Raw genomic sequence first — 14,028 nt, 5'->3', positions numbered from 1 at the left:
CTAAGTCAGGAGTTTGAAACAGGAACTAGTAAAATTTTCTAGGGGCAAATTTAAGTGTGCCTCCTAATCCCTTCAGCAGCAAAGTTGCTGGGACCATTTGATTTAATGACTTTTGTGTGTCAGAGTTGTGCATTATCGACTTGAGTGGTATTAACAGTGATCTTAAATGTTCCTTCTGCAAAAAAAAAAAAAAAAGGTCCTTCTACATATAGAATAATTTTGATACAAGGAAAATCCCTGCTGCTGGGGGGGATTCTGGAGGTCATTTCCCAGGGGCTCAAAACATAGTATGCGTAAGAAGCACATACACATTTTAAAAGCCCAAAACAGCTGATTGGGCTGTCAAAAAATGGAGCCATGGACATACAGGTGGCTAAAGGGAAGCAGAATTAGAAAGCAATCAGAACTCTCTGCAACCATTCATTTCTTTCTTATAATATTAAACAGAACTTGCATTAACAGTTGGATGAAGAGAGATAAAAAAAATCTGGTTATGTGCACATTGGGATCTTTGCATGCACACATATGAGGTCCAGTGCATCTCAGACAGATTTTTTAACTTCCTCTGGATGTCTCCCGTCCATCCTCCATCTTGATCCACTTCAAAGGAAGATGTGAGGATGGTGGGGGACTATTTCCTGGGACTAACAGGTCTTGCTGTCAGGTCCTGGGATTTTTTGCCCCACTTATAAAACCCACATTTTGACGTTGTCTGGAAGTGCCCTTTGACAACTGCAATACACTCTCCATGAGGCAACCACTGAAAACTACTTGGTAGGGCTGGGTGGTTTCGTTCGTTAATTTCGTAATTCGTTATTGATTCGTATTTAAATTAGCTTACGATCCGATATTGAGCCATGCAGGAGCAACTAAAAATCGAAACGAATTTCTCAATTTATTTCGTAATTGGTTCGAAATCGTTTCGAAATCGTTTCGAAATTGTTTCGTTATTATTTCCGTATGTCTGGTGCAAGTTTTATAGTTGTTGTTTGTTTTATCAGTGATAAAAAAATAAATTATCACACCAAAAGTCAACAACAGAGGGAGAGGGAAGCTTCAGAAGTTCCCCCTGTCCCATTTGGAGGTTTTTTTAGCGTATTGCGCAATCGCGTCAGCCATTAACGAATCAATTCGAAATTTACAAAATTTCGTAAATAACGAAAAGATTTTAAAGAAAAATTCGGAATTTTTTTAAAAAACGAAACGCAATGGACCCCCTAAAAACGAAACGAGTTTAGAAACAAAACAGAAATATTGTAAATAAAAATAGAATAGCCATGTCATGTTTTCCATTGGGATCTTCTAAAGAGTTGTGGTGATCACTGAAGCATAAAATATTGGCATTCATTTTTGTAACAGAGCCATGTTCCAAACTTGATACCTGCCAGACCACAAAAGCTATTTTTTCCACCACAATAAGAACTTTATATGCTATACATCTCTCATTCATACATCAATTCCTAAACATCTTGAGGATGAAGTTCGAAATCTTAGCAAAACTTAGCAAAAGCGGAGTCTTACAGAATACAGGCCACTGGTGTGTTTATACTTCATTCTGATTGTGACATAGTGATATAAAACAGAGACTTCAAAAACCACATCTGGCATTTTGTCCTTCCTATATCTCAGTTTTGCTACAAAGTCTTGACAGAAGGTTAGATAGGATTTTTAAAAACCTTTTTGTTCTCAGTTGGACTAAATACGGCAGCATGCTTTCCTTTTGGAAACCTTTTAAAAATGGATGGGCACATATTGCAATGCTGAACAAAGTAGAACAGATGCTTATGTATGTTGACTTAGGCGTTGACTTAGTTTCTGAATCCAAATTATTTGCTTTGAATAGGATTATATGAGTTTACACTACATATGTAGTTCAGTTCAAAGCAGCTAATCTGGATTCTGAAACAGGATTCTATGGCAGTGTGGATGCCATAGTGCAAACTTACTTACTTAGGCGATCCCTCGTTGTCTGAGCATGATGGCCCTCCAAGTGTTGTGTCTTGGTGGTGGATACACAGGTGTCCATAGAGCCCTATTATTTATCTATATGTTCTTTTACAGTGAAGGCATCAATTTCCAGGTAGAAGGCAATCCCGGTCAGGGTTGACTTGACACACCTTCTTCTTGACATGTTTCTCTCTTTTGCCCTCCATTTGAGCCTCTTCGAATTCCATATCACTGCTGGTCACAGCTGACCTCGTTAGAGCACTCAAGCGCCAGGGCTTCCCGGTTCTCAGTGTCTATGCTACAGTTTTTAAGGTTAGCTTTAAGCCAATCTTTAAATCTCTTTTCCTGTCCACCAACATTACGTTTTCCATTCTTGAGTTGACAGTACAGTAACTACTTTGGGAGATGGGGATCGAGCATTCAGAAAACATGTCCAATCCAGTGGAGTTGATGGCGTAGGAACATCGCTTCAGTGCGAGTGGTCTTTGCTTCCTCCAGCATGCTGACATTTGCCCACCTATCTTCCTAAGAGTTTTTCAGGATTTTTCAGAGGCAACACTGATGGAATCATTCCAGGAGTGAGTGTGATGTCTGTAGACAGTCCACATTTCACAGGCATACAACAAAGTTGGGAGGACAATGGCTTTATAAACAAGCACCTTGGTATCTCTACGGATGTCCCAATCCTCATACACTCTCTGCTTCATTTGGAAACGTGCTGCACTCGCAGAGCTCAAGCAGTGTTGTATTTCAGTGTCAATGCTGATTTTTGAGAAAAGGTGGCTGCCAAGGTTTTTTATGTTACTCCATTAAACTGTATTTCTGGCATTGCAGAGGGATTGGAAGGTGACTGCTAAAGGAGCATTTTGGTTTTCTTGATGTTCAGTGAAAAGTCGAGCTTCTCATATTCTTCTGCAAAGGTGTTTAGAGTGGCTTGTAGATCTTCTTTGGAGTGAGAAGCAGGGATATAAACGCTATATACATATATATATATATATATATAGAGAGAGAGAGAGAGAGAGAGAGAGAGATTTTGTAAGATTATTTGAAGAAAAGGACAAAATGACCAAAGAAGGGAAGTGCAAGAGTGTATTTTTAAAAATCTAATATCAATCAATGAGTGTATTTTTAAAAATCTAATAAAACTGGATGTCTGACAGACATTAAAAAGAATCAGCCACACATTCTGGCATATTATTATAGGTCTTCCTTTTAAAATTCTATTCAAATTGCCAATGAAAGCAAAGCACTCATGAGCAGTATTTCCACATGCAAATAATTCTATCCATATTCAAAAATAACGGTGAATGCTGGCATATCTTTTGAATCCATAATTTTTTTTCCAGATTACTTTTTAACCACCCTACCCCTTACATAATATTATGTCCTCTTCTCTTTTTTTTAGCTGGGTGTAAGTCATTGGGAATATTTTGCTAGTTAGTGAGGTCCATGTTTCAGGAGACATGCCCGTTTATGTCTGTTTTATTGAAAAACATTGCATTAACTTTTATATCTTTAAAATATTTCTGTGTAATCTATTTACCTGTCAATGCCCGGCTATTTTAATCAGAAAGGAAACAATGTGCAACATGTCCGAGAAGACAGGGAGAGATGGGTTTCTTTGTGAAATCACAATGCACTACTAACACAATTATTTTTTTATTCCCAGAACCATTTTTGAGGGTGTCTGAGTTGTATCCAATCTAATGCAATTTTTAAAAAACTAAATGAGACAGTGTGTCTTATTTGTAGTTGTGTGTGCCATGAACAAATGCTAACAAACAATTGGTACAATTACTACCACCACTGACATAATGAAGTCATGAGTTGTGAAAGCACTTGCAAAATATTTGCATATTGTGATACTCCTCTTGTGGCAGGCACTAAAAATACTGGAAACTAACATCACAGATGCATTAATTCAAAAAATAAAACACACACCTGAATTTTGAAAGTCTCTCATTCATAGGACTGACAGAAGTAAAAACTGACATGACAAAAAAAACAACAGAAGTGAATTTGGCGTGGAATTTTGAGCTCTTGAGATGGGCCCGTTTCTTAAAATCCACATAGCTGAGAAAGAAAAATGTTTTCATAGCACCCCCACCAGGCATGTAGCGGGGGGGGGGGGGGGCTCGAGGGGCTTCAGCCCCCCCCCCAAATTCTCATGGTGGTTCGCGAAAAGGCCTTACTTGTGCATTATTTAAACTGTTATGTTTATTCATATCATGATCTGATCACCATACTCAATATATCCCATATGCATGGGGGTATTGGGGTAATGATACAAAAGGTTTGCTAGGCTAGACCCTCTTTCACTCAGGCTCAGCCCCGCCCCCGGAACTCATCCCCCCCCGAAAACCCCCCTGAAAAAAATTCAGCCCCCCCCCCCAAAACGAAATCCTGGCTACGGGCCTGACCCCCACACTCTTGAAATGTTATATATGTCTGTGTATTAAACCATTCCATGAATTATTATCCTCTCTAGATCAGTGTTTCTCAAACTCAGCTCCCAGAAATCCCAGCCAGTTTACCAGCTGTTAGAAATTATGGGAGCTGAAGTCCAAAACACCTGGAGGACCGAAAGTTGGGAAACACTGCTCTAGGTAAATAAGCTACCATATATTTACAAACTTCAAATTGTGCCATGCATTAGGATGCAGTAGTTCTTAATCTGCAAACATTTCAAATAGAAATTTTCATATATTGATCCATAAGGAAATCAAAAATGGAGCAAAGGAAGCATTATCTACATACATACTTCCTATTAATTTTGAAAATATTTTGTTGAAGGAAAAAAATAAATCTTTCATGGCAATAGAACTTGTGGTGCTCTCAGAGAAGAGGTTAATCTTTCAAGGACGATAGCCTCCAAGCATCAAGCATCTGATAAGGAGTTACTAAGGCCCCTTCCACACAGCTGAATAAAATCCCACATTATCTGCTTTGAACTGGAATATATGGCAGTGTGGACTCAGATAATCCAGTTCAAATCACATATTATGGGATTTTCTGCCTTGATCTTCTGGGTTATTGTGTGGAAGGGCCCTCAAAATTGTTGGAAGAAATTTATCAAAAATGTATTTACCCCTGTAAGTGAAAGTGTCAGCCAGTGGGAATAGTGGTTTGAGTGCTGGAAAAGGACACCAAGAACCTAAGGTTCAAATCCCCATACTGTCATGGAGACCAATTAGGGGAACCTCCCTTTGCCTCAGAGGATGGCAATGGGAAACTAATTCTGAATAAACCTTACCAAGAAAACCTTGCAATAGAGTTGTCATAAGTTGAAGTCAACTTGAAGACACTTAACAACCTGGGAAAATATAAATCCTGCTAAAATCATCTCACTGAATTAATTTTACCTTCAGGGACTTCAAAGGAGTTTTATTATGTCCTGGGGAAAATCTTTTTAATTGTCTTCTAATGTAGACACAATTTTTGTAGGGAAATGGATTATTCTCACACTGTATTATTATTGCAGGAGTAAGAAACATTTCTTGCCTTGAGAACCACATCACCTTCCCTCCTGTAGCGAGTTCCCCTCCTTAATTTCTCACACCATCCTCATTTATCTCTTTCTTGTTCTGACTTTCACATTTGCATAAAACATGAGCATAAAAGATCAGAAGTGAGCAAAGTCCAGGGGAAAGACTCTTGAAATGACAATGATCTAGCTACACTTGGTTATTGCCTGTTGTTCTAGGAAAGATTGTGGGTAAGCAAAAAGTGAGGAATTGCTTCAAAATATTTTCTAATTAAGCTGTTTCACCTTTTTCTTTTTTAAGAGGGTAGAATTTGGCAGGAAACCTGGTCATGGTGGTGGTAGTTCTATTATTATTTCTTACTTGTCTCTCCCTGTGGACTAAGGTGGAGAACAACAACATATTGAAAATTCACCATGAACTATCAGTTAAAAACACATAACACATAAAGTAGTTTCAATTTCAAAACAGTGGTTCCCAGCCTTTTTTGTTCAGGGACAACTTGACCAGGGACCACTTTGACCAGAGGCCACTTGACCAGGGACCACTTTGACCAGGGACCACTCTCCAACATTAGTAGCAAAAGGGTTATGAATCGGTTTTTGGTCAACTTTAGATTTGATTTGAGGTGCTGATTTATAAAATTGCATTGAATAGACCATATCAGCTCTAGTGTCTGATACAGAACATGCTATGGTCAGCGATACGGAAAGAGTGGCTGGCTGCGTGAAAGGAGCGGATATAAAATAAATATAAATAAATAGGAAGGAAGGAAGGAAGGAAGGAAGGATGGATGGATGCTCGTGGACCAGATTTTTGTCCTCACGGCCCACTTGTGGTCTGCAACCCACAGGTTAAGAACCACTGGTTTAAAAGAGCATGTACGACCTCTTCAGACAGGTTTAGTTTCAGTGGCATATACTGGATCTTCCATAGTTTTACGACGGAGCACACTGGCTACCATCAGACGATGTTGAATGACTTCTGGGAAGGCTCCATCGTAAAACTATCAAAGAGCCGGCACATGCCACTACCACAGCAACATGGGAGGCTTCTGTTGAGTCGGGTGATGTGGTTTCCCATGCCCCATGCTGAGTGGCCCGTGTAAAGAGGTCCATAAACTCATATAAACAATCAGTACACAATTTAAAATCACATTTTAAAAATTATATGGATAGGCGTGCTGGAAGAGACAGGTCTTTATTGGTATTTTAAATTCAGACAGCTTATTCAGCCATAGAATCACTTCTGGCAGGTAGTCCTCTACTGACCATAACTAAACTAGTCCTGGCTGACTAGAGTGAATATCCTCTCAGAGGAATGAGTGTAGGGTGTTATACAGAAGGAAGCTGTCCCATAGGTTACCTGGATCCAAACCATGTAGGGCTTAAAAGTAATAACCACCATTTGGACTTTTCCAGGAAACTAATTGGCAGCCAGTAGACTGATTTTAATGTAAGTCAGATGGAGCTTTTCAATATTTGGTCTTTTCAATATTCATCCTATGGGCTGGGGCTCCCACAACATTCTGTGACCAGTAGTAGCCCTTCAAGGCTGAGGTTTGGGAAGACTTCCCCTGCAGAAGACTTTCCCTTCATATCTACAATGTTCTTTTAGTGGGAAATGGAAATTAAACCTGGAACCTTTTGCATCTGCTCCAATGCTGAATATGGTCTAGTATGTAGTTGTCTTGTTGTGTGACAGATTTTGTACAAATGTTTAAAGATACCTCTTACCCAAACTGTGGAGGCTGAGTTACACATATCTGGAATTGGGTTCACAGCCATACAAGATTTATTGGTCTGGTGAAATGTGAAATTCTAGTCTTTTCTTGCCTAAAGAAAGAGCTTGAGCTTCACATAGCTCTTATTATTCATTCTCCTGGAATGAAATAATTTATAAAATTACTCCTTCCCTCCTTTTTTAAAAACCATTGGATCAGTATAACAATTGTAATTTTATGTTGTGTTTTGTTCTTCTAGCGCTATAAGGATAATAATGAAGTTTGATATTATTATCTTTGAAAAATAATTTTAACATGAGTATTGTAAGTGAAAGCTAAAATAAACATGTGAAATGTTTTCAAATTTTAATTTGGCCTCCTTAATTGCAATACTTTTGGTTTGTTTGTTTTAAAATGCCAGATGGGAACACAAACCGATGGTGGGTCAACTCTGAATGCTAAGGTTTCGTTTTCAAATTCTTAAATGTTAATTTTATAAAGATACATCCTTTCTCAAAAGATGTACTCACTCAAATACGATAAACCATTCGCCCCAATGTTATTAAAAAATGTTGCAAGAATCCATAACATGAATCCCTAAATATATATGCTTTGAGGCAGACTCCATTCATTTCATAAAACTTACTTCCAAATATATTCAGGCTTGCATCTCAAATTCTGTACAAAATGTATGCAAAAGACTCAAGATCCTAGGAGACTATGTTAAATACGGCACAACCTGGGGATCGCAACCAGATACAGTGAAGATATCTGCCTTTGTGATTTGCTACTCTGCTGCTGAATACGCATGCCCAGTGTGGAATATGGATAATGAGATTCGGATTATGATTCAACGTTGAGACGTGGCGAATGATTTAGTGTAACTGTATTATTGATAGTGCTGTTGTTTATTGTTGATGTGTAATTGCTTTGTTGAAATTGTACCTGGTTTTTATATGTTGTACACCGCCGTGAGTCGCCCTAGGGCTGAGAAGGGCGGTCTACAAATGTAGTAAATAAATAAATAAATAAATAAATAATAAATACATCTCACCACGCTAAAACAGTGGATGTGGTTCTTAATGAGACATGCTGCATTACCACAGGATGTCTATGCCCTACATCACTGGAGAAATTGCACTGTTTAGCCGGTATTGTACCACCTGACATCCACCGGGAAGTAGCCAGTAATGAAAGGACCAAGGCATCGGCATCTCCGGTCCATCCCCTGTTCAGATATCAGCCAGTAAGGCAATGCCTTAGATCAAGAAATAGCTTGCTAAAATCTACAGAGACACTTGTAGGAACACCTCAGCAAGAGAGTCCAAAAGTGGCAAGCTAAACTCCAGAAACTCAATCAGTGGCTGATACCGAATGAGAAACTCCCTCTTGGGCACACAGAAGACTGGGCAACATGGAAGGCACCGAACAGACTGTTCAGAGTTGAGTCCACAACATGCAAGAATAGAGAAAAGCAAACCACAGACCGCTTACTACAATGCAGTCTGAGTCCTGCAACATGCACAATGGAGGATCTCACTGTGACACCAGGGGCACTCCAAGTGGTCAGCTTCTGGTAAAAGGAAATTTAGTATAATGCCAAGTTTTTAACTTTGTTTGCAGTTTTTTATACATTATAACTGTATTCTCAACTCACTTCTGACAATAAATAATAAAAATTAAATATACAGTAATAAAATTCTAGTGCCCCATAACATTTCATACACTTGTCTCATCAGATGTTGTGAACAAGTGTAGTAGTCATGGAGAAGTTATTAATTTCAAGCAATTTTTGCAGTGTACCACAAATCATGAGATTTATGGTTGTATAATGACGTGACCTCTGAAACAAGTGGATTAAGTCCATAAACGAATACTTTTCGATGCATAGACATCGCAAATGAAATCAATGTAGACAGCTACTAATGATTCACACTCTGAGGTGGCTCTGCAAATGTACAGACACTGCTTTGTAAGTGTCTCATTTTAGTGCCCCTCGGTGACTTCATAGCAATCTTTCATTTTTGAAAATTAAATGACCATGATAATTCTCTGTTTTCAGAGATGTCTGGGAAAAAAAAAACATAATTCTCAGAAAGGCTGATTGTTTCCATTGTGTCATTTCCCCCAAAGGTAAACATTTAGACAGTGCAGTAAAAATTGTGGAGAAACGGACACTGTGTCAGTTTCCCCTAAGGCATTTAAACAGTGATGCAGGTTTAAATACATGACTAGCACCATCAACAGATTGTCTTAATATCCATCAGAAAAAGCTAATTCTTGTTGCCTCCTTAGAAGTTGTGAACCTAAACATCTAGTGACTTTTCACACTTTAAATGGCCTTTGCAAGTGGGATTTGTAGTTCAGGGGAAGCATTGAGGATTCTCCTCCAAAGAGCTCTAGTGCTTCACCAAGTCTTAGGATTTCATAGGATGTTGCCCTGGCAGTTTAAATGGAATCATAGTGTTGTAACTGTATAGTGCAAAAAGGCCCCTCATGTTGGAGAAATGAAAATCAGGCATAGTTCATATTTTATCAGCTCACACACTGTCTTGCCAGAGAAAGAAAAATATGCCATGCAGATGATCAATAAACAACAAGTAGTTTACTCTTCATAAAGCAGAGGAACATATTTACAAATATGAGAACAGTTACACTGATCCACACAATGTCCTTTTTGAGAGATATAAATGGTCTTTTGGTGTCCATGAAGAAGAGCCACCTTCCAGCAACTCATGAAGCAAGAACTGTTTCTCTCTCTGTCTCTCTGCAATGAGCTGCACAGCTCAAGCCTGAAAATGTAACTGTAGCCAAAACTCCCAGGCTCAGCTAGCTCCCTGGCCAGGCATGGCCCAACTAATCAGCTCTGTGCTCTGCATTTTACAGTTAACACACACAGAGAGACACACGCAACCTGATTTCGTACATTCCCCAACACCAAATTCATTCATAGCCATGTTTTCCAAGTATGTGTGGGACCTAGGATGTTTTTAATTTTGGCAGTTTAATAAACTTTGTCCACGTTTTTGTGATAGAGCTAATTACGAGGGTTATCTGGAAAGTAAAGTTACAAGGCACGTAGCTCTCGTGGGGAATTTTCACGGGGGAAGGTGGTATCACTTCTGTGTAGTGGGAAGTCAGCAGAAGTGAACGAGCAGTGCCAGTCGTCAGTAGCTCATTGACTGGTGTTGTGGTGAAGGTTAGAGATGAACGTCCTCGTTCAGTTTCCCTCCAAGTGTGAAATTCGCACTGTAATATGCTACCTAAATACTAAGGGCATGAAAGCTGCTGTAATTCATTGTGATACCGTTTCAGTTTATGGAGAGGACATTTCCCACCATTCCTAACAGCCTCAGGCCCTTTTCCCTCTCAGTCTCTTCAGCTTAGGTGACTGAGGGGGAAAAGGAAGGGGGCTGAGGCTGTTAGGAATGGTGGGAGTCCAAGTCCAAAACACCTGGAGGGAGGGCCAAAGTTGCTTAAGTGGCTGAGGGGGAAAGGGAAGGGGCCTGAGGCTATCAGGAATGGTGGGAGTTGAAGTCCGAAAACATCTGGAGGGAGGGCCAAAGTTGGCCCAGGTCCGTGTTACATTGTGTAATTCATACAATGCAGTTAACCTGCTTTCTGAAACTACATTATATGGCAGTGAAGTTGGGGCCACGATTAAAGTGCATGCCACAGTTCCACTATTGGAACCTTTTAATCCTATTAAGGGGTGTATACTTGTGTGATTAAGTGGGTGCATATGAGGAGGGGGGGGGCAGAAGTAACGTGTGTGTGCGTGTGTGCCCGTAACTGGCACCAGGAGTTCCAGCCTTTGAGGTTGGAAGGCACTCAAGAGGGATCAGGCTTTCAGGGGAAAGGGGCCGAGGCCGGGCTTAGCGGGGGGCTCCTTCTGGCCCGCCCGGGTCTGCCTGTACCGGCTGGGGACTCCCTCCTTCCCCGTGGCCTTTGGCCCTGGTAATCTGCGGAGAGGAATGACAGGCATTCGTTTGCCTGAGCAGGGACGGGCAGAGCTGGGCGGCTCCTGCAGGAGGAGGAGGAGGAGAGGCAACAAGCAGGAGGAGGAGGAGGGCTTACTTACAACTGGCTCGGAAGGGGAGGCAGAAGTTGCAAAGGAGGAGGAACGGAGGGAGAGAGGGAGAGAGGGAGGGAGGGAAGCTGCTGCTGCTGCTCGTGGTGGGGCTGCTCCGGGAGAAAGAAGCTGCCATGAGCCCCCGGCGGCGGCGGCGGCAGGCGCATTTCGGGGCCAGGAGAGCTTCCCAAAGGGCCGAGGCGGCTGCCTGATGGTCGGAGCCCGGCCCTCTCCCCAGCCGAGAAGAGATGGGCCAGACCTCGGTCTCCACTCTCTCGGAACATGCGAGCGGTGAGTCGAGCAACAAAGCGCCCCCCCCCTTCCCCGGGATACTTCGTCTATGGGAGAGAAACACTTTGTAGCCAAAAGGAACCCGCTTCCTCACCTTAAACGAAGGGCAGAGCAGAGGTAAACTAGCCTGGGAGTGATATACTCAGGCGAAAAGTGACAAAGAATAGCCCCGACCCTGTTGGGGTTGTTTGGCAAGAGTTTCTCTTAAAGGAGCCGGGCTTTCCTTTCCCCACTCCTCCTCCCCTTGAAAGGAATGGCTGGGCGCTCCGCCGCCTTCCCTGCCTTCCTTCCTCGGGAACTTGAGAAGTTTCGAAGGCGAGGGCTCCTTCCTTCCTTCCTTCCTTCCTTCCTTCCTTCCTTCCTTCCTTCCTTCCTTCCTTCCTTTTTCCATCCTTCCTTCCTTCCTTTAATTTTTTCCTTTCTTTCTTTCTTTCTTTCTTTCTTCTTTCCTTCCTTCCTTCCTTCCTTTCATCCTTCCTTCTTTCTTTCCTTCTTTCCTTTCTTCCTTTCACCCTTCCTTCCTTCCTTCCTTCCTTCCTTCCTTCCTTCCTTCCTTCCTTCCTTCTTTCTTAGGCGAGGGCCTTTTCGAAAAACACAAGGATTCTTTCTTTGAGAAGCGTGGAAACAGGTTTGTGTTGCCGAGATGGGAAGCCCTGGAGCCGTCTACGCCCAACTTCTCCTTTTACAAGCTCATCTCTTGTTTTCCTTGCTCGGAAGCATGGTTTCCTCCTAGCCTGTCTTGATCTTCTTGGGCCAGGCTTCCCATCCATCTGAAGTCGGGACCCTTCCACACAGCCCTCGATCCCAGAATATCAAGGCAGAAAATCCAGACAACCCAGTTCAAAGCAGATCTTGTGGGATTTTCTGCCTTGATATTCTAGCATAGAGGGCTGTGTGGACGGGCCCTCGGCCACCTCTGCTTTTGTCCACCTCTCTTCCCTTCCCTATTGGGCTGGGATTTCTCAAGGGTGCTTGTAGCTATGACACTGGTGTTGTTCTAAGGTCATTTGCGCCTGGGGCTCTTTGTGCCTCAATTATTTATTTATTTACCACATTTATATGCCACTCTTCTCACCCTGAAGGGGACTCAGAGTGGCTTACAAGAACTATGTAAATACAATATATTGTGTTATCACCATAGCACAATATTAGTATTCTATATTACTATATTGCACTATACCATTATACTGTAATATAATGTTATAGTAGTAATATATTAGTAATATTACATGTAATATAAAATATATAATTATAATATCATATTATTAGTAGTATTATAGTGTATTACATTATAATATCAATATTATATGTATATAAAATATATTATATTATATTATTAGCACATCAAGGCAGAAAATCCCACATTATCTGAGTGTGGACTCAGATAACCCAGTTCAAAGCAGATATTGTGGGATTTTCTGCCTTGATAGTCTGGGATATAGGGCTGTGCAGAAAGGCCCTAAAACAACAAAGATATGTGCAGTTTTGTTTTGGTTGTTTAATTCTTCCTTCTATCTGTTTTTCATCCGGTATGAATGGAAAGTGATCAGACTAGCAGGAATTATTGACGCCTTTTATGCAAGAGGGACTCAGAATGTCCTAAACAACCTACAGAGCAAATTATGGAAAGGTTTTTTTTGTTAATTATTAATTACTAATTAAGAGGTTATTAATTACTAATTAATATCTGGTATTTTGAAATGTCTGTTCACAAACGCATGTTCTGTTCATTTCACAACAAATCACTAATACCTGTAATGAAAGGAAGTACACACATAGTCTGAATTGTGTTGTTGAAGGGTTTCATGGCCGGAATCACTGAGGGCCCTTCCACACAGCTCTATATCCCAAAATATCAAGGCAGAAAATCCCACAATATCTGCTTTGAACTGGGTTATCTGAGTCCACACTCAGAAAATGTGGGATTTTCTGCCATGATATTCTGGGATATAGGGCTGCGTGGAAAGGCCCTAAGTTACTGTGACTTTGCCAGCCTGTATGGCCATGTTCCAGAAGCATTTTCTCCTTACGTTTTGTCCACATCTAGTCTCTGACCTCACAACCTCTGAGGATGCCTGCCGTAGATGTGGGTGAAACGTCAGGAGAGAATGCTTCTGGAACATAGCGATACAGCCCGGAAAACTCGCAGCAAAATTAATACCAGAAATGTATAAAGTATCCATTAAAGTCACAGTGTCCATTGTTTTTCCTTCAATTGTCTGATTGTAAATTAATTCCCTCATTGTATAGTATACAAAAGGCACTGCATGTCTCAGAATAAATGAGCAATTTACATTGCAGATGAAATTATTGAGAGTACACTGTTTTCCCACAGTGAGCAAAGAGTACGCCACATCTTGATTTCCCACCTGGGCTTTCTCACCTCCTTTGCCAGGTGACATGCAGGCGGTTCCTGCATCAGTCTTGCTTCAGATGGGTAGGCAGCACAGATGCTGAAGAACAGGAAGTATAAGTCTCTTATGCTTCCTGTTTCCTTTTCAACATCATTGTGT

At 41.0% G+C, this 14,028-nt stretch overlaps 1 protein-coding gene across 3 annotated transcripts in view; it reads left to right on the top strand.

Annotated features, from left to right (window-relative positions):
- The window catches only part of PHACTR2 (phosphatase and actin regulator 2), a 99,239-nt gene that overhangs the window by 21,596 nt on the left and 63,615 nt on the right, over positions 1 to 14,028 (top strand). The window contains exon 1 of one of the 3 annotated variants that reach the window (XM_060753494.2): positions 11,199 to 11,515. The exons of the other annotated variants lie outside the window; for them this stretch is intronic. Coding sequence (XP_060609477.2) covers positions 11,473 to 11,515 — 43 coding nt within the window. The 5' untranslated portion in view covers positions 11,199 to 11,472. Of the gene's footprint in view, positions 1 to 11,198; positions 11,516 to 14,028 lie in introns of those variants that run through there. 3 annotated transcript variants of the gene reach the window in all.

The sequence above is a fragment of the Anolis sagrei genome, chromosome 1, assembly GCF_037176765.1.
Source record: "Anolis sagrei isolate rAnoSag1 chromosome 1, rAnoSag1.mat, whole genome shotgun sequence".
Taxonomy (NCBI): Eukaryota; Metazoa; Chordata; class Lepidosauria; order Squamata; family Dactyloidae; genus Anolis; species Anolis sagrei.
The sequence above is the reverse complement of the archived record's forward strand: the minus strand, read 5'-3'. Positions and strand labels throughout refer to the sequence as shown.